This window comes from Struthio camelus, chromosome 25 (genome assembly GCF_040807025.1).
Source record: "Struthio camelus isolate bStrCam1 chromosome 25, bStrCam1.hap1, whole genome shotgun sequence".
Classification (NCBI taxonomy): Eukaryota; Metazoa; Chordata; class Aves; order Struthioniformes; family Struthionidae; genus Struthio; species Struthio camelus.
The window spans coordinates 2,886,229-2,912,227 of record NC_090966.1 but is presented as its reverse complement, the minus strand read 5'-3'; the positions used below and the strand labels follow the sequence as shown (position 1 = coordinate 2,912,227).

General features: G+C 50.4%; 1 protein-coding gene across 3 annotated transcripts in view; it reads left to right on the top strand.

The window, feature by feature from the left end:
* Positions 1-25,546, top strand: part of LOC104144763 (acid-sensing ion channel 2) — a 549,773-nt gene extending 524,227 nt beyond the window's left edge. For 2 of the 3 annotated variants that reach the window (XM_009675941.2, XM_068919187.1), the window contains exons 3-11: positions 2,874-3,001; positions 17,659-17,809; positions 18,425-18,481; positions 18,993-19,146; positions 19,543-19,634; positions 21,655-21,734; positions 24,284-24,352; positions 24,461-24,635; positions 25,053-25,546. In XM_009675941.2, the coding sequence (XP_009674236.1) occupies positions 2,874-3,001; positions 17,659-17,809; positions 18,425-18,481; positions 18,993-19,146; positions 19,543-19,634; positions 21,655-21,734; positions 24,284-24,352; positions 24,461-24,562 (833 nt within the window). In that variant the 3' untranslated portion in view covers positions 24,563-24,635; positions 25,053-25,546. The other variant, XM_068919188.1, reaches the window with a different exon arrangement.
* The last annotated feature ends 453 nt before the right edge of the window (positions 25,547-25,999 follow it).

Here is a 25,999-nt window from a genome sequence, read left to right as displayed (position 1 = left end):
GAAGCTTGCAGCAGTTCTTTGTTTCCAAAGGGTGCAGGAGGAAGCTGGCTTTTCCCCTAGTGTTAAAATATTTTGGGAGCCAGTGCAGGAAAACTGTTGGCAAGAAGATGACCTTCAAATGAGGTGCAATGAGGTGCTCAAAGGAGGTGGGCCAATGCCAGTCTTGAATAGATGGCAAGAGATGTCAAATCAATGTTTTTCTGCCATTTCTTTGAGGGAGAGGAGCCAAGCTGTTGCCAAGCAAGGCAGAGGCATGCAAGGGTTTTGTTGTGGTAGGCTCTGGAGAGTCTCCGTAGGGTGGTTACGTTCCTTGCAGTGACTCCCTGGGATGGGAGGGTGGTGAGGAGTGATTCGGGTTGCTGTCGTTGGATCTTGAGCAGAAGCAGAGCCTGGCTACCATCACCAAGGATGGTCTTGCTCAGTGCTGACCTTGCTCCAGGAAACTTCACTGAGACACCCCATCCATGGGGGATGTCAGCCCTGTCTGGTCGTCTTCTGCTTCTGCTCACACAAAGCTGGCACAGAAAGACCAGGAGAAAAACCAGTTGAAACTCTCTCTTTGCCAGTGGTGCACTAGTGTGACATTCAGAGATCCACATGCGTGCTGCATCAGTTGCCTGACACCACATGCAATAGTAATGCAACTGTGCAGTAATCGTGGCCTTATTTAGATAGCAAAAGCCTTTTTTGTCAGGATGACAAACAAATACGTGACTGCCTTACATGGAGTGTACATGCCGATGCGTGGCGTTGACAGATTAGTGCTAGCCCCAAAGACATCAATCAACGTGAGTCTCTCTATTCAGGAGCCGAGCTTTGCAGATCGATATGTCTCTGACTGGTTAAAAGTCCAGGTTCAGACAGTGAGAGCTCAGCCTCTGCCCAGCGCAGAGATTTGGCTGCCCCGCTGTGACTTAGCCAAATTATTCAAAGCCTGGTGAGGTAACTGTTTTAATAAATCCTATTTAGCTCCAAGTTGTTTTCTCTACCTTATATAGAAAAGCCAAGCTTTAAAAGGTTAAATATTGAATATCCCACTCCAGCTGCTCTTCTATAAAGGCTGCAAAAATAAAATGCCTGAGAGGCAGAGATGCAGCCACTAGATGTGTCACTCCAGTCACAGAGCCTGAAGTTTCAAGTAGGGACAATGTAAAGCTGCCTCACTGTCAGAGCAGCAATTTTTGATGCTGTTTGCTCCCGAAACCCAAATGAAATGTGTGTTTGGGTTTGTGTTTGGAGGGGAGGGTTTGTTTGTGTCTCTGGGCAGGGATGTCCAGAAATCTCTGCTCCAGCCACCTTGATCCAGAGCTTCACCACACTCAAGGTGAGGCAAGGAAATTCAGTCTCAGCTGTAAAAGAGGTAGATTTCTGCACTGTAGATGCTCTCATTTAGCTTGACAAATTCATACCTAAGGCCATTTTCCCCAGGACAGTCTCTAGCTATGTTTGCCTCAGAAGCACCAAGTGAGCAGGGCACAGGAAAATGCTTATGGGAGGAGAAGGCTGAAATCCTTTCCCACCTCACTGAGTCAGCAGAGTTGTATCCTCTTAGGCAATGGGCACCTGACTGTGAATCTCATGCTATCCAATATCACTTTATCCTTTCTTTATGCTTCCATCCTGCCTATATCGAACCTGTGGTCTTTGGTCTTCTGCTCTTGTTATCTCCTGCTGCATGTCTTTTGTGCAGGACCTGGCATAATGTAGCTCTGGTCCATGGTGGTGATTCCTAGGTGCTATATTTCTACCAGGAAAGATGCTTCAGATTGAATAAGATATAGTTAAAAATGAAAATGCATAATAAAATTGTGGGAAAATAGCAAGGATTAGTAAGCAAAGAAAGTAAAGAGGGACAGATCTTTAAACACACGTTCTTTAGATGTATAGGTGGCATTTGCTGGCCATAGGCATGGATTCATATTAGTAGGTACACTCTTGTTTCTAGACTAGACTACGCATAGTTAACAATTGTAACCTTCCTTTGCAAATTAGTTCCCCTCCCTTAATCCCATATGCTCCCTCTAGTTTGTTGGTAAGCGAGACAGTAGCAGCAATGCTAAAGAGAGAAAGGTTATGCACCCCTATTGCATGAAGATGCCTGTGTGCTAGGTGAGCCCAAAGTGCTCTTCTCTGATGAGCCCAAAGTGCTCTTCTCTCACACTTGGGTCTGATTTGTATGCCATTAATTCTGCCTCCGCAAAGTCTCTTGTAAGTTAGTTTTAGCCTCTAGTGGAAGAGGGCAACTGACCTTGAACTACTTTATATTCAGCACAAACTCGCGCAATGTGAAAACGAGTGGCTATCTCACATCAGCAAAAGTGAGGAAACTTGTAACTTGATGATGTGTCTAAGCCTATAAACTCGAAAGTGCCTTTGTCCAGCTTGGAACAACTCAGGCTGTTAAATATGTGGGCATCTTTGAAGCATTACATGCTTTTTTTCTTTACCAGACTTTTTACTTTTTATCGCAGGTGCCTCAGGCTTAATCAGGGCCAGAGATGGGACTGCAGGGAGCAGGCTCTGGGTATACCTATCCTGTGGATGTTGGAGACCTTACGGATACTAGGAACTTCTCTCTTTGGGGGAAGGAGTTTATTTGTTTTAGTAGAATGCATTTTAGATCTCGTAGCTAAAAAAAATCTATCAGCTAGAAAACAGAGGTTGCCTCCTGTTTTCTCTATCTTGGAGTACAGACCAAGCCAAAGTCACAAATCTCGGAATTACCTGGCAGCGTATGAGGAGAGAAGGGCAAACGTGCCCTTGCTGTCAAATGTGATCCTACTTGCAGCCGGGCTTTGACACAAGCAGCCCTGTCGCACGGCTGCCCTCTCGTCCTTCTCCTGGTTAGCTAACATCCTGCCTTCTTCTTCCAGAGGAGACGACGTTCGAGGCTGGAGTCAAAGTTCAGATCCACAGCCAATCTGAGCCACCGTTCGTCCAAGAGCTTGGCTTCGGAGTGGCGCCTGGTTTCCAGACCTTTGTCGCCACGCAAGAGCAAAGGGTAAGTCCCTAATTTAATTTTCCTGCCTACCTCTAACGGGTCCATATGTGAGGTCACTTCTATGGAGGGAAGCCTCTTGAGAGGCATTTCACGATCAACAGCCGTTTTTAGCCCAGACACCCTTTGCTTCAAATTGCTTCTCCAGTTGGCTAGTTTGATTTGGAGGAGGACAGATTTTACAGCATTACTTTCCTTGCGTTGCCCAGAATCGCTGTAGTTTTGGCCGCAGAAGGGTGTTCATCCCTGGTAATTACCCTGGCTTGCTTTTTTATTGTTATGGTTCAGCTATGGCAGTCGCAAAGTGTGTTGGGTACCTTCCAACGCCCCGCAAAAGGATGCTTTTTGCCAGAAGGATCCCACACTCAAGGGATAAAAGGAGTTAGGAAGAGAGCATTTCATTAGGTATATCAGTTTGAATCCTTTCAGGTAACACAGAAATACTCATATTATTTGTTATAATCAGGGGTGAGAAGCTCGTGGCTCCTCATGCAACGGTCTCGCTGTGTCCCAACAGCAACACATCGTCACAGATGGATGTGATGAGATGTAGCGTTGTTAGAACTAAATCCTTGCTAAGAGTGTGGAAAGCCAGCCAGCAGAATAAATCCCTTTCTCAGGCTGGCCCTGGTGCTGGCCTTTGTAGCCTTCTTGCCTCATTGCCTCTCTCATTTTCCTCCCTGCTCCTACGTTCGCCCTCAAATGAGACGTGAATCAAATTCAGGAAACATAGCGTGAGCTGTTTGAGGGTTTGCTCTGATTAAACCTCAACAGGGAATCAGAGCTGCAGTAGTTGTATTTTGGCTTAGAACAACAGTTCACCACCAAATGTATCTTGAGGCCAAGGCGTCTTTCCGTGGACACCAGTACCAAAATACACCTGAGACACTGTATTGCAGTGGGTTTCTGGATGCAGATCCTCTCTCCTCAATGAGGATGCACTCGTGCATAATCATGCAGGAGATAACAAACGGTATGGGTTCCCTGTAGGTGAGTGCCAGGTGGACACTTCTCAATTAAAGCCAAGAAAGGGTTTTTCTGTTGTTAAGGTCAGTGGGTTACAGAAAATGAGCGGCTTTATCAGAGCACAGAGCACTTGTTTCGAGCGTACGCCTTAGTAACAGGGAAGGTAGAGGCTCTTTGGGGGCCAAGGCAACAACTGCTGAAGTACAAAGCCACTGCTTTCTCCTTCACACGCTATCTGCCTGCCAAGCCCCAGCCTTGTACAGGTTTGGGCTCCTCGAGCCCATCCTCTCACAGGGAGACATACTGAACCTGCTGTACTCTCCAGGTAGAGCTTGCTGGATGGTCATCAGAGGTGAGGTTGAAACTGGAGGATATTCGCTTTCCACGCATCTGAGTGGACCAGGCTCTGTCTGCATTGCATGCACTGGCCCCGAAGTTGTGGATGAGACCCCGTTGCATGCTCCTGAGTGGTGATTTGGCCATCTCAGCTCTGTACTGGACAGCTGCCGTCAGGGAAAGGCTTGATGCTCGGAAAGGTGATGGGCCAGGCATTGTCATAGGGTATCCGAGGTGCAGAGCGCATGCTGCTGGCAAGAAAGCCCTGGCGGCCAAGTGGCTGCCCTTGGATTCAGGAGACCTGTGCTGAGCTGGCTTCTCTGCCCCAGGCTCAGCCAATGGAGAAGGCAGCTAAGTTAAACTTCAGCTCTGACCACTGGAGAGAGATTAATGTTCATCTGGCCTTCAAAGGCTCATGGGCCTTTCTCAGCCCTCTCCTAAGGTATGATTGTGTATGGAGGGCTGCAGGGAGCATTTCCCAAGAGAGGCATGGGAATATCCACATAAGCCAACTCATTAGGGAAAAAAGCAATAATTTAATTGTTCAGAGTTATCCCAAGTCTTGGAAACCAGCCAGTTGTGGGTATTTTTTGTAATCCTTGCCTGTTTGCTCAACACAAATCCTTCTAAACGTCCCCAACATGTTCCCTTCTCCCAGCAGCTGTCTTGGGTTGCCCCAGAGGAATCAGCAGTATCTCGTATTACTTGCATAGGAAATACTGCGAGATAAAGATTCTGGACAGAAAACCGATTAATTAGCACCAGAATCGTTGGCAGTAATTATTGTGCTTTGAATCCCGTGTCCGTCCCATCTTGTGTTTGGATATCTCTGATGCGTGTCGGCAATGAGGGCAAAGCTGCCGTTCACCTAAGCGGCAAAAAGCGGGGTAGGCTGGAGATGGCCCGCGAGGTCCAAGCCAGCGGCCGGTCGTCTCTGGGGACTGCAGCACCCAGGAGTGCTTCCCGTGCCAGTGCCCCGCAGGCAGCTCACAGACGTTGTCCCATTTTACAGGATGGAAAAGTGACTTGCCAAAGGGCAGAGAGGAACTCGGTGGCCGAGCAGAGTGTCCTGCATCAGGGACCTTGTCAGGACCGGTTACGCCAAGCACGGTGGTGCGGCTCTGGCTCTTTCACGCCCAACATGCACGTATGTTTGAGCAAAGCCCTCTCCTGTTCCGTCAACAGCGCCGAGTAGGATTTTTGTTTAGAGAACTGCTGTCAGCTGTGAAAAATACCTCCAACAAAATCAGCGGCGCCCCCTTAGTGAGACCACATTAGCTCCAGAGAAGAGCTAAGTGCCAAGGTGCCAAAATGAATCGCCAGCCCAGTGATTAAAAAAAGGCATTCCCAGCTTTTTGCAGAGCGCTTTGCAGCAAAACTCTCCTCTTGCTCAGCAGGCAGGCAGCGAGTGCAGGGGAGGGTGGCATGTGCTGCCGTGCAGCTGCCCGACGGTCAAACAGCTTGGCAACACCTCGAATTGAGCTTACGTTGCAACAAAAGAGGTAATTGCATAGATTTGTCTCCCTTAAACAGCCTGGCTTTGCTGGTAGTTGGAAGCGCATCTAGGCAAGGATCTTGAGGACTTTATTTAAGCTGGAAATGGGGTAGATGCAGGCAGGCTAGGAGCGTTTCACTTGGCTGAGCAGGGTGTTTGAAGCTGGGACGTGCCTGCAGTGCGCGGGGTCTGGAACGTGTCCGAGAGCCCCTGCCCCCTGTATAATTTCTCCGTCTCGGTGGAGTGTAGGTAGCAACCGCATTCATCCTCTGGCCTGGTGAACTTTGCAGAAATTTTTCAGATGGCTGCTGGAAATCTTCCCCTTGTGCTTCACATCCCATTGCCAGCCTTAGCTGTTTTGTTATTTCTATTAAAAAAATAAATAGAATTTTGCAAGAGATCCTATTAGGAAGGCAAGTAGTGGAGAGAGAGGAAACAATATCCCTTCCCCAAATCCCTCCTTCCAGGGAGGGAAGATGAATAGAAGATGGCAAGGAAAATAGATATTTGAGCACTCTCTTTGCTTGAATGTATTTTCTATTCCCCGTATAACACAATGCAGGGCCTCGGCTCTGCGAGGGTGCGAAGTCTGCCTTTCATCCGGACCTAAAGGCACTGAGTTGTTTTTCATTTAGAGCCTATGTGGCCTAAAGAAATTGTCCTTTTATCTTGTTCTAATTGATGCTGTCCCCGAGACGACGGCACCGTTGGTGGTTTTTGCACCGCCGCGCTGGAGGACCCAGAAATGTGCGTCCGTGCTCAGAGAACAGAGGACCCATTTTCTACCGTTTTGGGCACCGTAACGCCAAGGTTTAGCGGCTCCATCTCCCAGTGCAATCGCTGTGCCGGAGGGGTGTTGCTGCAGCCCAGCCAGGCTGGAGCTGGCTTTAATCCAGGAGAAGCGTCGCTTCCTTCTGGTTGACCATCTCTTAAATACTATATTTCTGTAACTGATCTAAAATTAAACCGAGGCAGCAGAATCTTTACCTGTGAGAAGGGTGGTTTTCAGCTGCCAGGCTGGAGAAGCCAAGCAGCAGTGTTCAGCCCCCTGGATGACACTGCCCTCCCTGATTCCTACTCTGCAGAAGGTCATTTTTTAACATAATTACTACCATTACGGTGTACACACACTGCTGTCTCCTCTAATTAGCCAGCAGGGACTGGCTGGGCCTTACCCACCTTCTCAAACCCCAAAAAGCACATCTTAGATTCAAGCATCCGTTTTTTTCGTTAGAAAATACTAATTCTCCACGACTGGGGCTGGGACATGCTGTTTCTGCAATGAGTCAGGGCGAAACTCTGAAAACCCTCTGAACATCACCTAGAAGACTGAGTTCAGCGTGGAGCCATTTACTGGGGTCCTAAACCAGGTATTTTATACCACTATTAAGCACAAATGAAATGATCCTCTGGTCGGAGCGGGCTAGAAATCATCAGCTGAAGACAAGGTCGTTTCACTTCTCTCAGCACGGTGGAGCCTATATATTAGTTATAAGCACTTTTTCACGTTCAGCTCCAAAAAAAATACGTGTGGAGTTGGCCAGACTTGTCTTGGTGTGGCAGCGATAGCTGTACGTCATCTTCAGGAAACAGCCTTTGGGCTGAAGGATATTTATTTGTGGCTGGGTTAGAGGATCGTTGCTCTATTTCTAGCTCTTTTGCTACCTCCTGCAGCCTCAGGCAAATCTCTCCCTTCATCCCGCATCCCTACAGTGTGGGAATAAGAGCATTTCCTCAGCTTTACTTACTTAAACTTAATCTCTGGCTTCATGATGGAGGGTGATCTCATTAAATGTCACTTTAAAATTAGCTGCGGAGCAGGTAGCTGAGAGTGCAAATAGGAAGGAGCCCTTGAGGTCAGGGTCCACCCGCTCTGACAGAGGTCAGATTCAGTTCCTGCTAATTAATTTGCTTCCCCGCTTCCTTTGACCTGCTAATTAAAGCCTCCACTTGGTCCCACCGATGGAGACTTGGCCCCCTCTCTCTGGTGATACCTTCTTGTCTCGCTGCTGCCTGCGGGGATTTGCCTCTTGCGTCTGCTCGGACCAGCCCCTCTCCATGGCTGGGGCAATCCTGCTTGTAAGGCAGCTTTGATGACCTGGGGGAATTTGTCTGTCTGTCACTGTGCTCCTGTCGGTCTACAACGAGCCACCCACCCGCCTCTGGAGGTACATCCCGGGGCCCCTGCCAGCATCCAAAAATTGGCCCCTCTTTTCCTTCTGCGTTACCCAAACCATGCCTCCGGCTCTCTGATCTCGCCGCTGACATAACGCTTTTAAGAAACGTTTGCCAGCTTAGTGATGTTAATGCAGTAATGGTGTTGTGCTTGCTCACCGTGCATCCGAGTCAGTAAAACGCACCGATGCAGCAGCGTGGCGTCGTAAGAGCGACTTTGCAAGCGGATCTGTTGCGCTTGCTGAATCAGTGAAAGCAATCCTGCCAAGGCGATCCAAGCTGGAGGTTTTCTCCATAAAACATGGGCAATCTGTTTTTTTTTTTTTTTTGCTGCAGACACCTGGCTGAAACAGTTGCTTTCTTTCTGAAATCGCTTAAAATAAGGAAACTCCCTCTCCTTGCTTGGAGTTTAAGAGGAGGTGGAGCAGAGCTGACTCTCTCAGCTCCCAAAAGCAACTTAGGTGTTGTTAGAGGTTGTGCAGTAAAAGGCAGCGCACAATGGAGCATTGCAATTAAAAAAGGATGTTTTAATGCAGGATGATGAAAACCATCCTCTCTGGATACTTTTCCGTAAACTGTGATGGGTGCCTGGGCTAAACAAGCTGCTCTTCCTCTAAAAGAAACGAGAGCGGTTTCAGAGAGAGGAGAGAAAACCATCTCGGGCCTCGAAAGGTGAGACTGGGAATATCGATGCCTTTAAGGGAGAGGGACGCAGAGATGTCGGATTGCCCGGAGCTGCGCTCGCTGCGCCCAGGAGGGATGGGCCCGGGATGCGGGAAGTCGTGGCTGCCCTTTTCTGCCTTTTCCGCAGCAGCTCACTACGGGAGGGAGGACGGAAGGAGCCGGCAAGCGCTGGGAGCCGGGGCTGGCCAGGAGGTCCCCATGCGGGGCAGCGAAGGCCAGCCCCAGCTTCATCCCCACGGAGCGGAGCGCGCGGACGAGAGCAGTTTCCATAGCAATCGCCCAGTCAAATGAGTGAGGTCTGTTTTCGCCCTCCTTCCTGCCCTGCAAGGGAATTGCCATTGAGATGCTGCATTTTCCCGGCGAATCCCGTCCTCCCTTGCAGCGCTCGCTCCCTTCCCGTCCGAGTTTCCCACCGGGGGCACTGGCCTCTCAGCCACTCACATCAACGGACGCGAGCAGGTAATGCTCCTTCCCCGGCTCGATTGCTCCTTGTTCCGCTGCAAGCGCGGTGCGTTAGAGAAGATGAAATGCGCACTAAAACGGTAATTTCTGCCAACTTGGCAATAAAAATTTAAGAGATTTCAATTAAGCAACAGGTTCGAAGACAGAGCAATATTGTTTAATAGGGCTCTAGCGCGCCTCAGAGACTCATCCCCTCATAACGTTTGCACGGGACAGAAAGCACCAGCTACCAGCCACTGCAGTATCGAGATCTGTAATTACACCGCAGGCCGTGAGAGCGGGGCTTGGGGTCTGGCAGCGATAACTCTTAGGCCTGTGTTTTCGAGCCCCCATGTAGGCAGTTGCATTTGAAAAAGTCATCCGTAGCGATTCAGTAGCATTTTTTTCCTAATGCTATGTTTTCTAATGCCGAGAACAACTTCTCCTACCCACAATATCGCACCTCCTCCCAGAAAAACATGAGCGCTGCGATTTCTTTCCGTTTCCCTCAATCCCACACGCTCTCCCAGTTGATTCCCCCCTATATATTATTGGACCCTAAATTAATTAAAGTACTCGGGAAACAAGCTGGCAGGCAGCCAGGGCTAGCCTGAGTGACAGCTTCAGCTCAGCGCGCAGGAAGAATTCAAAGCAGGAGGAAGCACATGCAGAACGGATCGCAACGCTGCTTTCATAGGGCAGCAGTGTGGTTTTCCTTGGAAAATTGTGTTCGGCACGAATCGGCCTGTTTGCAAAAAGATGCGCTGTAGTCAAAAAGAAAATGGGTTTGGAGGGAAGCAATGGAAATGGTTAAGGGCAGGGAATAATACATCTGAACGAGCAGAGATTGAAAAGCCTGGTCTCATTTAGTTTAAAAAAGAGGCCAGAAAGAGAAAACATCTGAGAGGTATATGCAGTAACGGTTCGGGTGCTCCTGTTAGCCCTTTGCAATATTGCATGGGAAAGGGGATTTTTTTGAACAGACTGAGAGCTGGTCGCTGAGGACAGGAGAGTGTTATTTTTTTTCCCATGGCGAAGCACTGACCTGTGCTATTGCTGCCTGCAGGTATCGCAAAGGCCAGGAGCTTTGTAGAGTGCAACGTCCACCATGCAACCCCCAAACTGGGCATGCACCTAAGATTTTGGCCAACATACTCGAGCGGCGTGAGGGGGATGCCTCTGCACACCTAAAGGCATACTGCTTTTCCAGTAACCACTCAAACAGGGTGCACTGGGTCTCTTGGGTGCTACAGCTTCACTGAGTAACGGGCAGGTCTCGTGAGCCAGGATGGGAAGCGGCACCATTTCCACGGGGGTGTGGGAAGAGTTAAGCCGGTGAAGACAATTCTTCCGACGCTTCCTTGAAGGGAGCAAATGGGAAGGAACAGATGGATTGCACCGAGCACAGCCCTGCCCACGAAGGGAGACGGTAAATAGAGAAATTCCAGCATCATTAACTGGAAGATGGTGACAACAAGGGCTGCAAGCTGTGTGTGCGTGGAGTTTTTAAGTATTTTGCAAGAGCTAAAGCTGGCTGGAAGTGGAATTCTGTTAAGTTGGTGCTATTTGATGTCTCATTAGAGAACATAGATTTCTGGTTATTATTTCATTTGGAGCAAATGCAAATCCACTCTGTCTAGACTATGCCAGTTCAAGCCTGGGGCTTTCAGCATTGCTCCTTGCAGCCTGAAGTTTGGTCATATCATGTGCGGCAGGTGGGTCCTTCCTGGATCCTTATGGACCTGCATCTTGTCCCAAAGAGAAGGCAGTACGGCCAGAAATAAGCTTTTGTTCTGGTGCCACGGATCATCCTGGGTTGGTGCCTCCCACTTGGTCCGTGAAAAATTTCTCCTGGCGAGGTGGAGGATTTGCTGGGATCCTGCATGGACCCTACGGCAGATCCAGGAGCAGGCGAAGATCTGATGTTTGGCAGAGACTGTGCTGCCAGGAAAAGGCCAATCTGTTCTCGGTACAAACACTGCATTTGATCCGGCCGGGGCCCAGCGATACTTCGCGAGGGCTGGATGCCGTAGGATGAGCCAGGGGAGCGAGGAGGGATCTAGATTCAGCAGAGTGCCCAGAGTGGCTTTTTTAACTATGCCAAAACTCTTCTCCATGCTGGAAATAGCTCTGCTGCCGGTCCACGTCTTCCCTGTTGCGCAAGATTAAATGCGTGGATAAAATGTAGATATGGATGAAAAAAAAAAAAGAAAAAAGACGTCTTCAGCTCAAGACAGATGTTTGCAGTTACCGGGAGGCCCGGTGCCAAAGCGTAGCGCGAACAGCAGCTGCTTAGCCAGGAAAAAGGGATACAGCAGGGATCAGGTAGTGCCAAAACATGGAGCATGGCCACTGTCACACCTACTTGTCCCCTCTGAGACCGGTTCCCACCGCGCGGGGCTTCCTTGCAGTGCCTGGGTTGTGCATTCTGCATTTCTTTAAAGCCGTCCTTTCTCCCGTTGTGTTTCGGGAAAGCAAATCTGTCATGTGTTTAAGGAGACAAGTCAATTTGTTCCTTTGTTTTCCGAGCCTGCCAATTCCTAACTGATTGGCTTAATCCTTCGTAGCAGAGATCATGAGAATTTAAAAAGCATTTAATTCATTAATTAAGTATTAGTGGTTGTGAATGGACGAGAAAGGGAGTTTATCAACCTCAATTAGACGTTGAAGATGAACTTCTGTGAGCAGAAGAGGCCGCCGTGCCAAGCAAGGTTGCGGGTGTGCAGCCCTTGGAAAGCTGCCACAGCAGCCGAACAAAATTACAGATAAGCGGTACTTTTCCGGGTGAACCACCAGGAGCCATGGACGAAACAATTTTGCACCTCTTGCCTTTTCCCTCCTGCCAGCTCTTCTGCTGCCGCCGCTGTGTGGTTTTACTCTGGTCGTCGGTGCAGAGCATCGCGCCAAGAGCGCAGGGACCCGTGCTGCATCTGTGCGTCGCTCCGGGGAAAGCGGGTGGCAGCGCGGCATCACCCCGTAGCGCAAAGCGCCATTGAGCTGCTGCTAGAGGAACAGAGGCATCCCCAGGACCTACAGCACCCTTCGCCTGTCCTGCTGCCTCTGCACTGGAGCCTTGCTCTGGGTTACTGTCACCAACGTGCTTGGAGCGTCTCTTTGCATGCCAGATGTACTGTTTGAAGGATACAACCCAAGCCAGCCCTGGGACTGAATATTTTCCTCTTTGAAGGGTAAGGTGGAGCATTTCAGCCATGTGCCCTGTCAGGTAGAGATGCAGCCACTTTGCAGCATTGCTGGCAATCCTGCTTTTGCATCTCCGAGCTGGAAGTGATGCTGTTGTAGCTTCAAACACAGGCTTGTAACAGCTTGGCTGCCTTCTGAGATAATTGGAAACAAAAGGTCAGGACGAGAGTTGACAACATCAGAGACTTGGCACATTGGCACTCGCTCACCGAAGCTGCCCGGGGGAGGCGATGGGAGCTCTCCTGGGACTGTTGCTCCTAGCTCCAGGGATGCCACAGCCCATTTTCCCCCAACCCATGTCGAAATTACCCTTGGAGGGTACAGCAAGATTTATGAAATGCAGCTCCCGATTTCTGTGCAGTGCCTGGTCTCTAGTGATGTACCTTCTCCCGACGCCCTCCAGAGAGGACCCGCAGCCACGTCTGATAGCTGAGCAGTCGGGAATTTGCTTCTGATTACAAATTACATAGTACAAGGGAAGCGGCGTGTCTTTGAAGCTGTAATTACAATGGAGGCACCAGGTAATAGCCCTTGATGAGCCCCTCGGAGAGAGAAGAGTTCATCGACTTGCTCAAGGGAGGCAGCATCTAGCAGCCTGCAAGCCCAGGAGGATTCATCTGTAAGATCTTGCCCATAAGAAAAAAAGTACAGATTTACCTACACAACTTCCTTACGGATCACCCATTGCTGCAGCATTTCTACTGAAAAAGCAATGGGCAGAGAAGTGCACAGATTCCCGGGGCGTCCACACAGCTCCTCAGCACCATTCCCCAGGCCCAGGAGACACTTTGCATACGGCCTCGGCTTTTCTGAATTTTTTTAAGCCCGCAAGATGGATGGCAAGCAGCCCCTGCCCAAAAGTATATGCAGGAAATCTCTGCCCTGTATTACGATTTGTAAGAGCAAGGTATTAAGATAAAACAAAGCAGCACTGAGGCGTCTGTCTCGCACTCCGTTGGGCTCTGCTCTGTGGCCAGGAGCCTCACCGGGGAAATTTCCTTTGAGAAAGCAACAATTTGAGCTTTCCTGAAGCCTCCTTACAAAGCAGTCCTTGCCAGACATGACTTGCTTTTCTCCAAAACAAGGAGAGCCCTTACACTACAGAGCAAGAAAACCTCCACGGGCGTTAAGTGCATTAAGAGGCTTTTTCTGCTCTTAAATGTGAGCAATCCAGACAGCGATGGAGAGAACGAGATCATCGAAGAGGCCAAATTGTTCGTGTTTGCACGTGCTGCGTGTTTGGGAAGCTGGAGAAATGGGCATTGCAGTAGCGAGCTCAACACGTGCATGCACACGAGCCTGCGTGGCGAGGAAGTGAACCTCTGTAGAAAGCTTCACTTTTAGGGGAAGGCAGCAAAACGGCTCCGCGTTGCCATGTGGGGTCCGTCCTGGTACCAGCCCTGGTTTGCCAGGGCTCCTGGTCCAGTAGGGCTAGGAGAAAGCTGGCGCTTCGCCGTGAGATGGGCCGTAGCTCCGTCGATCAAGCCATGTTTGGGAGGGTTTAATTAAGCATTCAGCCCATGCATCTCCTGCGGACGCCGTGCCAACGCACAAGCGCCGCCGTGGCTCAAATCCAGCGCCGTCCGAGTGAGAAGTATTTAAGCTAACTATCTGATCGCGGCTCCCATCGTTCTCTGAGCCCATCACCTATGTTTGTAATAAAATTTAAAGGGCTTAAAAGATTTGTGCATAGCTGCGCTTGGAAGAGGGCTGATTCCATCTGAGACAACGATTATTTATTCTCCTTTATCATACAATGTGCAACATATGGGCCCCTTTCTCCACTGCGGATGACTAAATGATGGCATCTGGTGCTCTGTTATATTGCAAGTGTAAAGTAAATGAGAAAAGATCCCCTTCAAACAGCGCTTTGCCATTGCTGCAAAGACACACTTGATGCTTTCATTCAAAGGTGCTGCTTTGCTAACTTCCAAAACCACCCTATTTAGAGCCAGCTCTGTTTCTTGGAGGACGCAGAGATTGCTGGGAATTGCTTTCTTTTTTTTTTTAATGGCTCAACTGTTTCGCTGCAGATGGGATGCTTCCTTCACTGGCTGTGTCTTTGTACCTGCCGGGGAAATTGCCTGCTTTTCCAGTCGTAACCACAGAACGTGGGGATTGGGTGGTTGCCCTACGTGGCCAAACAGCTCTCACCGCTTTGAGGTTAAAAGCAAGCAGAGCAGCAATATGCATTTAGGCAGATTTTGGGAGCTCCCTGTTCAGCGTGCCAGAGTTTGCAGCCTTCGGTGGACGGGCACCAAAGGGAGATGCTAGATGGGGGCAGGTGGAGCAGCCTGGGCAGATCCATCCAGGCACGCACAGGATCCTGTTTCTTTGCACATGTTCTGATCCAGAAAAGCCGAGCAGACCACTCAAACCTGCCTGTTGCTGAACGTTGCTGGGAGGTTTTCTGCCTCATCAACATTCATTTTCCCAGCATGTGACTGGATATAAGCCCACATCCCTGTGGAAGAGCACTGTGAGCTCTTACAGACCTATTCAAGCTCTTACCCAGTCCCTCTAAGAAGGATTTGTGGCCAGTGGATGGTTGCAGGAGCAGAGGAAGGAAGATGCTTTTCAAGATGATGCGGAAAGCCGGAGAACCAAGGGGAGGTTCATCACTGTGTTGAGATCCCCCTTCACATTTGAGTAGGCAGGAGTCAAGCCTTTCTAAGGGGTATCCTTGGGCCTGTGCAAGGAAAGACCTTGACCTGTCTTCTAATCATGGCTGGGACGTGTGGCTCATCTAGAGGGTGGGCTGTCCCCATTCATGTGCCACAGACAGGTTGTTCCTCAAAGTCTTCACCCTGGTGAATCCAGCTGGGACACAGAGAGCTGCAACTGAGAGGGTGAGGCCAGATCCTGACGCTGTGGGAGACCCCATGTGGCATCGTTTGGCTTGGATAGGAGAGGGCTTGCCACCAGCAGAGGGGTGTAGTGCACTTGTCTTCAAACCAACCAGTTCCTGGAAAGCTGTGGAACACTTTGGAAAGATTTGAGGTGTTTTTGGTTGTAGCTGATGGCATGAAGTCAGCTTGCGATGCCTCACACCTCTCCAACAGCCAGCAGGCCATGCCAGCCAGTGTCGTAAAACCTGCATCAGCCTGTTGGGGAAAGAAATGCTGAGGAACCAGTCTGTTATCAGTAGCTGCAGAAGGCAAACTGCTGGAATAAGCAAGGCGCCTCTGGATTACGCGCTTGGGAATTGTTTGTGTTGAACCACAGAAAGAAGGAATTATTTTGGCTTAGCTGAGAGGGACCAGGAGTCGACAGCTTATCTAACCCTCCTGGGCGGGTTCACCTTCACCAATGCTTGATAGTTGCAGTTGGGTATGGTTCCTGTTCTCTCTATAAGACAAGTTCTTCCTCACATCCTATCTTAATCTCATTGGCTGCAATTTAAGTCCATTATGGGTTCCTAGTTACTCTGAGTAATTTAGAAGTGAAAGCCAAAAGGAGTTTTCCCAGTGCTCCAGCCTTGCAGGCTGGTGTACAAGGTGAGCATCTCTTCACAGGGTGCTCTGAAGAGCCTGGGGACACGCTCATGCCAGAGATCTAGACCAGAGCTCTCCAAATGGCTCCCATTGCAGGACTTTTGTCATAATTACGCCAGGTCCATGCCCGAAGGGTTCGTGGGGTGTTTAACTCATTCAACAGCAGGTGCAATGTACCTCCACTTTTGGGTTATCTCTTTTCTCCTCCCTTTCCCACCTGGCTCCAGAAGAGACCCAGATAGCCCAGAAGAAGCGCTGTAGAGCCTAGCTGCTGGGTCCTAGGCTTGCAGTCCATCACCATATGTTTATGTATTTATTTTAGAGTGAGATTAATGTTACCACATTTTAAAGGAATGTTTTTGTTCCACCAACCTGCTTTGCCATCAAGAAACGTTCTGTGTTTGGAGCAAAGCACAGCAAATTGGATGTGACTTTAAAACATTAAGGAGGAGGGGTTAGGGGAATGAGAGATAGTGCTATTTTCTGCTCTCTAGCTAAGAGTATTGCAGAGCATTTAACAAAGATAAAGAGAAATGGGAAAGGCTGCCAGGCTGCAGACAGAAGGGGAACAAGGTAGCTTTGGCTGGGGGGTGCCAGAGAGCAACTGTTTTCCTCCAGGATATTCTGGGCTCTAAATGAGAAGGTTTCTGTGGTTGATCGTGGAATTTTGCTTTCTCATCTTTGTGTTTGTGCTCTGAGGTGTTAAATAAAGTGGTAATAGCAGCAGAAGGTTTTGCATTGCATTAGCACTGAACTCACCAGGTTACGAGCCAGGACTTCTCCATGCGTACTGGTGTGCAGACACAGAAGAGGAAAATAGATATTCATCATCATCGGGTGCCAGGAGGGCAGATAGCCTGTATCAGCTCCAATTGCTGCTCCAGGGGCTGCTCCTGAGTGCTGGTGCCAGGAAGGGGACACGACTGAGTCGTCTGCCTCCTCCGAGCCTGCAAGGAGCTCAAGCTCTGCAGACCTGCACCAGCTCGCGCCACAGCACCCGTCTGAGCCAACCCATCTCTCTGTGGGGAAGGCAAAGGTCTGGAGGTTCCCGAGGGCATCAGTTCCTCAGGAGTTGCCCTTTCCTTGGCATTTTTATCTTTTCCAGCAAGTGCTAGTTACCGATCCATCCTTGGTCCTTTCTGTTTGCTTCCCAAGTCCCTGCGCTGCTGCTCAGAGGGATCCAAAGGCTTTAATCGGATGCATTCATTACCACTGAGTAAAGTGCCCGAGAAAGGGAATAGTGCGAACGTAGCAGCTTTGCTCATGCCAAAGCCATCGCTGCCACTCCTATCTGCTCGCTTAATGTCACCAGTGCTTTCTACCTGGAGATCAGAACAAGCCCAAGACAGGAGCTGCCGACACGCCAGCGCTGATGAGCCCATGCTCGTTCTCACCAAAGCTGGAGGTGATTTGCAGGTTGGAGCCTCCCCTTCAGTCCCTGCAGGGGCAGGATTTTACTAATAGGGCTAGAAGGACCCCAGGGTGCTAGAAGGACCCAAAAGTGCAGCCGCAGAGCTGCAAGGCAGGATCCTTGGGAGAGAAAGGACAGGTTTAGGAAGCCCTACATCATGTCCTGCCTCTGCTAGTTGTCGCATAAAACTGCCAGGTCTTCTCTGCAGCAATGCAGGACCCAGCTCCGATATCGCCATCCAGGGGAGCAGAGCCATCCTCATGCTGTGGCTGAGCAGACTGGGTCAGACTGGGAAGGAAGAGAAGGGGTGACCAAGGTGTTTTTTGGCTTCAGTCGTGACTCAGTGTCTGAAGCGACTTATGTTTGAGTTACCAAGGTGCCCAAAGCTTGGCTCCTCACTGTCCAAACCATCTGATCCCTGGCGCCCCCTAACGTGCTGCTCTTGCCTCTCTTGCAGTTGACGTACCTGCCTCCACCATGGGGTGAATGTCGCTCGTCCGATATGGGCTTAGACTTCTTTCCCGTTTACAGTATCACGGCTTGCAGGATCGACTGCGAGACCCGATATATCGTGGAGAACTGCAACTGCAAAATGGTTCACATGCCAGGTCAGTGCACACGGAGGGCAGGGGCCCCCTTTCTCCACCGTGGCCTGGGTTGTTAGGGGATGACAGGCTGGTCTGGGGGCTAATTTCAGGTAGGGGATTTCCAGCTCTCTGTTAGCAACCTCATGGCTGACTTCATGGCATGGTATGAGCACTTGCTTGGAGGTGGTTAAACCCACTTCCAGAGCGCACCGAGACAGATGTGGAATAAATTACATTCGCTCCCACTTGCTGGGACTGGCTTTCTGCAGCGATGCGTGCGTGCCGGTCAGCACCCCCTCAAAGCCAATGGGAGAGGGTGAGGAGGGACCAGGGATGCAAGGAGCTGGGAATAACTATTTCCTTCCCGAAAGGGGGAACAATACTTAATAACCTTAGCAAAGTGCTCTGAAATAGCGTCCAGAGACTGTGCCTTGCCCAGCGCCAGGTAGAAGGACATGGGTCTGAGCCAGAGAGGGGCAGCAGGATTAACCTAGTGCTGCCCATCCCACACACTCCCCACCTTGGCTCCAACTTTGCAAGGGGGCTGCTTTCTTTAGGTGACCACAGAGAGCCCAGTTGTCCCTTGGGGTGACCTAGTGGCTGGTCCCCACTGATGGAGGTTCCCTTTCTGTGCAGGAGATGCTCCTTTCTGTACTCCAGAGCAGTATAAGGAGTGTGCAGAGCCTGCGCTCGGTGAGTACCAGGAGATGTCCCATGGCACTGGGTACCCCAAGTGTCCCGCTCTGGAGGGACTTCCAGCAACCTGCCTCCTCCTGGTCAGCAGGACTGGGTTAATCCAGAGCAGCTGTGGGCCAGGGATGGGTTTTGCTGAGACTCAGCTTGGGAGGGACAGACTCATCCCAGGTCTGGGTTTAGGAGACCTACAGGGCTCAGTGCAGATTACGGGATCGGAGGCATGAGAAAGGAGTGGCACATTACCAGCATGGGACGATCTGCAGCCACTGTGTGTTCCCCAGCTGATGCTGGTAACAGAGTCCAGCCGCCAGGAAAGGGTCTCTCTCCAAGCTGGTAGAAACAGCCGTGAGGTAAAGATGGAGATTAACCGACTGGGACTGGGTTTCCTGCAGCTCTTTGCTTTTACAATCTGAGTACTTGAGCCTTCCCTGGGCAGCGGGACCTCTACTTCCACCTCTGCTGTGCGTCTAAGCGACCCCGTAAGATCTGACTTTGTTACCCTCTCTAGGTTTGCTTGCTGAAAAGGACAGCAATTACTGCATCTGCAGAACACCCTGTAACCTAACCAGGTACAACAAAGAGCTCTCCATGGTCAAGATCCCCAGCAAGACTTCAGCCAAGTACCTGGAGAAGAAGTTCAACAAGTCGGAAAAATATATCTCGTGAGTGTCACGGAAAACAGACCTCCTTTGCTTTATGGGGGGGAAGGTGTCTCTAAAGCCCCGTTGGCCTTTGCAGCACTACTTATCCCATGTTAAACGTCCTTTGAGCACTTGCTGGTACCTAAAAATTGAGACCCAGTGCTTGGTTCCTGAGCAGAAGTCCTGACGAGAAGTTCTCCAGCTTAGGCTAAGGTGGTGGCTGGCAGGCTCCTAACGGTACCTTCTGGCCATGGTCTCCAGGAGACCCAAATGTCTGTGGGTTGCTGAGGCCTCCAGAAAGAGAGCAGTCGGGACAGGGAGATGAATAAAGGCCAACAAGTCCCATTTCTTTCCTCTTCCAAAGCACACAAGGCTACTGGCGGCTGAGGGGCTGATGCTGTTGTCCTGTTTCTACAGAGAGAATATTCTTGTGCTGGACATATTTTTTGAAGCACTCAACTATGAGACGATTGAGCAGAAGAAAGCCTATGAAGTGGCAGCCTTACTTGGTAAGGAGAGACTGGGTGTCCATCCGTCACCTGTCGTGCTTCAAACTCACCTTCCTTTCCAGTGAAGACAGCCAGAACCCTGAGCTCTTAGCCTCAGGTTGGGGTGAAGCTGTATGGGTGCTGACTACAGATTGGGTGCTGGGGACCCATTGGGTTTGGCAAACAGAGGTGTTCGCTCAGGAGAAGCAGGCGTGTTGTCTGCACACACTCAGCCTTGCAATCTGCACTGTGAGCTATCCTAGCAAGGTGAGGGAGAGCAATGGGTGGGAGCCAGATATCTGCTGTCAGGTACCTACCTCCTCATGCTTGCAGCTGTAATGCTCCATGCATTAACCCAAAGGAGGATCAGCGTCACTGCTAACAACCAGCTGGCAGGTGGCTGACTCTAACTCTCCTCCTGGCCCCTCGAGATACAGCTGTCAAGTTGCCACCTGTGGAGGCCTTGCCTGAGCCTCTCCTACCCCAACTGTAAGGGCCAGGCCATGACTCCTGTGTCCTGAATTGCTTGGATCTTTCTGCTGTGTCTGGGAAGGACCTGGGGTGAGTTTCCCCAGCACCTCCAGATCTGCACACTGGGGGTGCTATTGTAGGAAAAACAGCAAGCTCCATGGCAGGAGCATAGCCCGAAACATGGGGCGCAGCGTCCCCCAACTGCCCTCGGTGCTGGGACAGGTTCCTTTCAAAGTCTTCAGGCCTGTAGGAAACCAAAGGTCCCTCGCAGGAGTGGGAGATGAACCCCCCCCTCCGCAGCAGCTCTCACTGCAGCCAGGCAGCTCTGTGGTCGCGCCGGTGAAAGCTGGCTGTAATTTGTTTGTAAAAATCTCTCTCTCTCATCGCAAGGCCCTCTGGGCTGCTTTCCACCTGAAAAGTGGTGTTGGAGCAGCGATGCTGTCTCCATGGCAATGCAGTCCCTTCCCCAAATCCTAAGCAGCAGCACCCGGAGGGGAGTCAGCAGCCCATTCAGAGTTGTAGTTTTGGGAGGCAGAGGTGCCGGCTCAGCCCTGTCCTCTCTCTCACCGGTGTTGGACACGGAAACCTCCCAGGCTGCTCCAATGCCTTTTGTAAGCAGCCAAAAAAGGGTGACCCTATGTGCAGACACTGTGTCCAACCCCACACAGCGCTCGCTGCAGCGGCGGCCACATCCCACGTACCTATCTCCTGATGTTCGTCCCATGTCATGGGTCGTGGTGGCTGTTTGGCAGGATTTGGGAGCTTTGTCACCCTCTGATTGTCCCTCTCTGGTTCCTCTCTTTGACAGCCCTGGGCTTTTTCTAGGCTCCATGGGACTTTACTTAATTCTTTTATGGCGTCTTTTTCCTTCCCCACCTTCTCTCCTTCCCTGTTTGGGAAAGGTTTAGGGATTCCTGAGATGAAAGGTGCTGTCTGGCTGTGACAGATGGCTTCCTCTGATACCAGTGCGCACGTTACAGCACTGTTGCGTTCTCATTAGGCTTCTGTACGAAGGCCCTGTTAACAGGAGAAACGGCTATCAATCTGCCCGATGCTGGCTGCATCATCCACACCGGGACCCACGCGGCAGGGCACGCAGCCTGGCCTGATGATGTAGTGCACTTTGGTGGCCAGGAAAGTCCTCCCTGGGATGTTTTTCACACCGTTAGAGCTGTCGATGTTTGCCCTTGCTGTGCCCGTGATACCTATAGGTGACTCCTTTGCATTTCGCAGCTCTTTGGGGATGAAGAATGCTGTTCCCCCAGGGAGGCTGGACCACGGTGGATGGATATGTGCAAGAGCATATCTGAGCTGTCAACTTTGGTCCAGGCTCCCCAGCACAAGGAAGGCCAGGCTGGCACTCAGGCTCCCGAGAAATTCGTGATTTCCTTTTTCAGGCTCTATTTTCACCCCAGACTCCTGCTGTGTGAGAGCCTGCGCTCGGCTGAGTGCAGACTGACTTACTGCTGTCACGGGGCTTTTCAGCGGGTGGGAGCATCATGTTTAACAGCAGCCTCTTTTGGCTTTCCCTTGGGGAAAAAACCAAGCCGTGTGTTGTTCTCTCTCCTAGGTGACATTGGAGGCCAGATGGGACTATTTATCGGTGCTAGTATCCTCACCATACTAGAGCTCTTTGATTATATATACGAGGTAAGACCATCTCACTTCACCTTCTTGTTCCTTGCGTGGAGCGTGTACTTATAAGCCTTGACCCCAGGCTGGGCACCATCGCAGTCGCGGGACTGTCTGTGTCTGGAGTGCCCAGATGGTCCCTTTTCCACCCTACGTTGGCAACGAGGTCCCCTCGTTAGGGCCGAATGAGTGGGGAATGACCACGTGCCTGCCACGCTGCAGGGGCTGCCGTGCCACGTGGCTGCGTTCACTTGGCACCCAGCCTCAGCTAATGAGATCTGCTTCTTGTTTGGGTTAATTAGCCTGGGTAGAGCACCACATTCATGCGGCTGTGCTGCTTCCAATGCGGGCAGTGGCAGCCCATCCAGGACATGCTGCTGCACTATTCGCACCCTGCTACTCATAGGCAGCCATGCATCATTACTATCTTCTGGTAACAATGATTTAAGTAATCTGTGAGTCCCAATCTGCCTGCTGGGCTGGAAAAGCAGCTCTGCCAGCCCTTGTGCCACTGCCGGAGGGTGAAAAAACGCAACCCAGACCTACGTGAAGTCCATGCCTATTATCCGCCATCTGCAGCTCTACCAGAAGCCCAGGAGCAAGGCACTTTCTAGGAAGTGCCAAGACTGGATCGAGCGCTATCCTGTGGCACGGCTGTGGCAATGGCTGCTCCAGAGAAAAGTGCAAGCTCCCGTTAACGGGAAATATTGCAATAACCGTCTGGAGAGGACGCTGCTTTCCAGCAGCCCTTCCATCTGGTGGCAAGAGCTCCTGCCTTGCAGCAGCGGAGTTATGTCCCTGGTATGTTTTTATCCCCTTTTGCTGCTGAGTAATATTTCAACTCAGGTACACAGCCCAGCATCTCCCAGGTGATTTTATCCTTGCTGTGGTGCTAAAATACGCCTTGGTAGACTCAGGTGAGATGCGCTGTCAGAGCCGGTTAGCTCACCTGTGGCTTTCTGCCTGTGCTTGCCACGCTCCCCATGCAGCCGCTGCCGCGGGCCCTGCTGTCTGCTCCCTTCAGCGTCACTCTGCGCCGAGAGCTGGGCCGGGGCCTCCCGTGACCCAGCAGCAGGCTCTGTCTGCAAACAGTAGCATCTTCCTCATATGTGCAGCCTTCCTCCTGCTTCATCCGCCCCTGGGAGCGCCGTGGCCAGGTCGAGCTGCAGGATTTAGGTGATGCAAGGGACCCGAACAGACTTATCCCTTGCCTTTGTCCCTTGGCACCTCCTGCTAATTCTTGCCAACACCCCAGCCTTTTTGTACAATGGCGCTAGGACTCCAGCACCCAAATACATGCTGTCTTGGGCATTCTTAGTCCAAGGCTCTCATAGCCCTGTCTGAACCCCTTTTCCCAATAGGACCGGCCAGGCTGCCTGCTCTGTCCAGCTGCTCCACAGCTCAAATCCCTTCCAGCTCGGCCCTGCTCCTGCATTTCTTTGCCCTCTGAGACATTGTATTGAAAATTACAAGCATAAAGCTGATAATGGCTCCAGAGTGCAAGCAAAACCTGTTCTTCAGTCTATGGCTCGGTCTGGATGCATACAATATTTCACTCACATCAGCTCTTCCAGACTTTCTTTGGGTTCTTTCTTTCATAAGAGAGTAATAAGAAATCTCTGAAAGCGTGGATTGGTTTTTCCCCCTCCCTTTCGTTTGACATCTGCTTACAGAACTTGACAACTATCTTTTCTCGTGCCTGTTTTTTTTTTCCTTCTTCTTTTGGGGCAAGTATATCTTAAGAGCGGTCCCTGTCTCCTTGGAAGGGCTCTATCCAGCTGTGCCCGAGGCAGAGGGCATCCTCCAGGACGCCTGGAAACCCGTGTTTAACCTGCTCTGGGGAGGGAGGGAAAGAGAAGAGCATCTTAAATGGTGCCTATTCTACATAGTTGGTCTAATCTGCTCAGAGAGTTGTTAGAAAGCAGCTTTAATTTGCATAAAATTTGTGGCTTTTTCAACTAAAGCATTTGCAAAGTCTCTTCAATTGCCAGCAAACAGATAGCTTGAGTCTTTCCCAGGGGTCTGACCAAAGTCGAATGAGACACTGATCCTAGAGACGATTTTTTTTCATAATACCCTCAAAGGAGGCTTCCGTTTGGTCCCGTCCCAGCGCAGAATTGCGCTCCCAGGCTGCTCACACGTGGCCATTCCCATATCCCCGGCAAGCATTTCCACCTGCCTACCAGCGGCAATATTGCTTCCTTAGGAACTGACCCAATTGCTAAAGTTTTCAGCTTGTTCCTTTTTTTCCCCAGTAGAAGGTCTGAAGCAAAATTCTCTTGCTTTTCACCGTCTCCAGGATTTCCCTTGAAAATGAAATATACTTTTTGGTGGCAGCAGCTGCCAAAGAAATAACATGGCTTTGAAGGGAAACACTGCTCATCCACCTGATGTTTTTTAATATACCCCAAAATATATTTTTAAAAAATTGAGGGAGTGGTTGGTATTTTTTTCTCCTGTAGAGAGATGAGTTTTGACACGCTCCATGCCTCGCTGATGTTCCTCTAGGCAGAGAAATGTGCCTGGCTGCTCCTGCCCAGCTTCACCAAAATCTTCCTCTCTTGCAGCTGATCAAGGAGAAATTGTTAGACCTACTTGGCAAGGAGGAAGAGGAGGGGAGCCATGATGAAAACGTGGTAAGGAGTCCCGTTGGGAGCAGGTCCGGAAACCTTCCCAGCATCTCAGAGGGGCAGGGAGCACCGAGAGGTCCTGCACTAACCCTTTCGCCCTCTCTCCATCTGCAGAGCACTTGTGACCCCATGCCAAATCATTCGGAAACCATCAGCCACACTGTGAACGTGCCCCTGCAGGCCACCCTGGGAACGCTGGAGGAGATCGCCTGCTGACACCGGCCGCCAGCTCCACAGTGCCAACACCTAAGGAAGGGAAACTGCACAGGAAAGCAGGGACCGAGCTCAGGTTTGCAACGGGGGAAAAAAAAAAATTGAAGAAAACCGCTATGCATTTAAAAAATAAATAAATAAATAAATATATATATATATATTATATATACATATATACATATATATGTATGTATGTATGTATATATATATATATGTAAAAATATATATATATAAAAAACATATATATACTCTGCCAAAACCAGAGAGGCGCCTTGGACTTGACTTGCATTGTCCTTTCCTGTGGGGGGGGTTGTCTTCAAGACATGAAGGCAGCAGCTCATTTTTGAACTGTGCAAAACAAAGAAACCAACAAACTGGAAAAAAAAAACCCCACCATTTCATATACTGCCAAATGTATAAAGCACTTGCATGCCAATTCTTTTTAAGGCAATATATTCCTATCTGTCTTTATAAGCTCTGTTCCTCTTTACAGTCTCTGATTTTCACTACCGAGAAGGAATTCGCGGGCCCAGCCATCCCCTGAAATCACCATTACTAACGTCGTAGGCTGAATTAGAATAAAGAAACAAACAAAGTCGCAGCTCTTGGATTCTTCTTCCGTTCTTGTCCTTCGTGTCACTCTGTGATGACTCTTAAGCTCAGCCAGGCTCCGCCAGGCCGGCTCTCCTCAGAGCTTCGCATCACCCAAAGGTGAGCATCCCTGGACAGCGCGGGCGGTCTCTGCCGGGCCGGACCAGGTGGCTTTCGGTGGATCCACGCCGCAGCTGCTGTGTCGTGCTCCTCCATCTGTAATGCAGCTTGTATAGTCCGCCTTCGGCAGGGAGGGCCGGGGTGGGTACGGGGTGGTGATTTTCTTTTTTTTTTTCTTTTTTTTTTCTTTTTCTTTTTTTTCATTTTCCTCCATTAATTTATTTCTGTGCTTTCTCCTCGTTCTCATGACTGATATTAAAGCTGGTCTTGTGGAAATGGCCGAGCTGTGTCATTTCTGCCGTGCCCCTCCCCAGACCTGGTCCCCCAGCACGGCCTCGGCCAGGCGATGGGCAGGTGCCGAGACGAGCCGTCTCGGGACCGTTCCTCACCCCTCGGCTCCCATGTTTCTTCTGCTGCCCTTCTCACACACCCTGGCATCACGCTTGGTGGGCATGGTGCTGCGGTAGCGCTTGGCATTAGACGCCAGCCCCCTCCTCGACAAGGTCCTCGTCTTCTCCGTGATGGCCCCTGTGCTCAGCATGTTGCTTCTGCTCTTCAGACACCCACTGAAGTTGGGCTGACTCTGTTTTTATGCTTTGTGGCCACCCATTGGAGTGTCATTTATGAGTCACCAGGAATTTCAAGGGAACTGGATGCCTTGTCAGAATGATGTGATTTTACCCCAATAAAGAGAGAAAGTGAGTTTCATGAAGCTCCAAACCCTGCTGT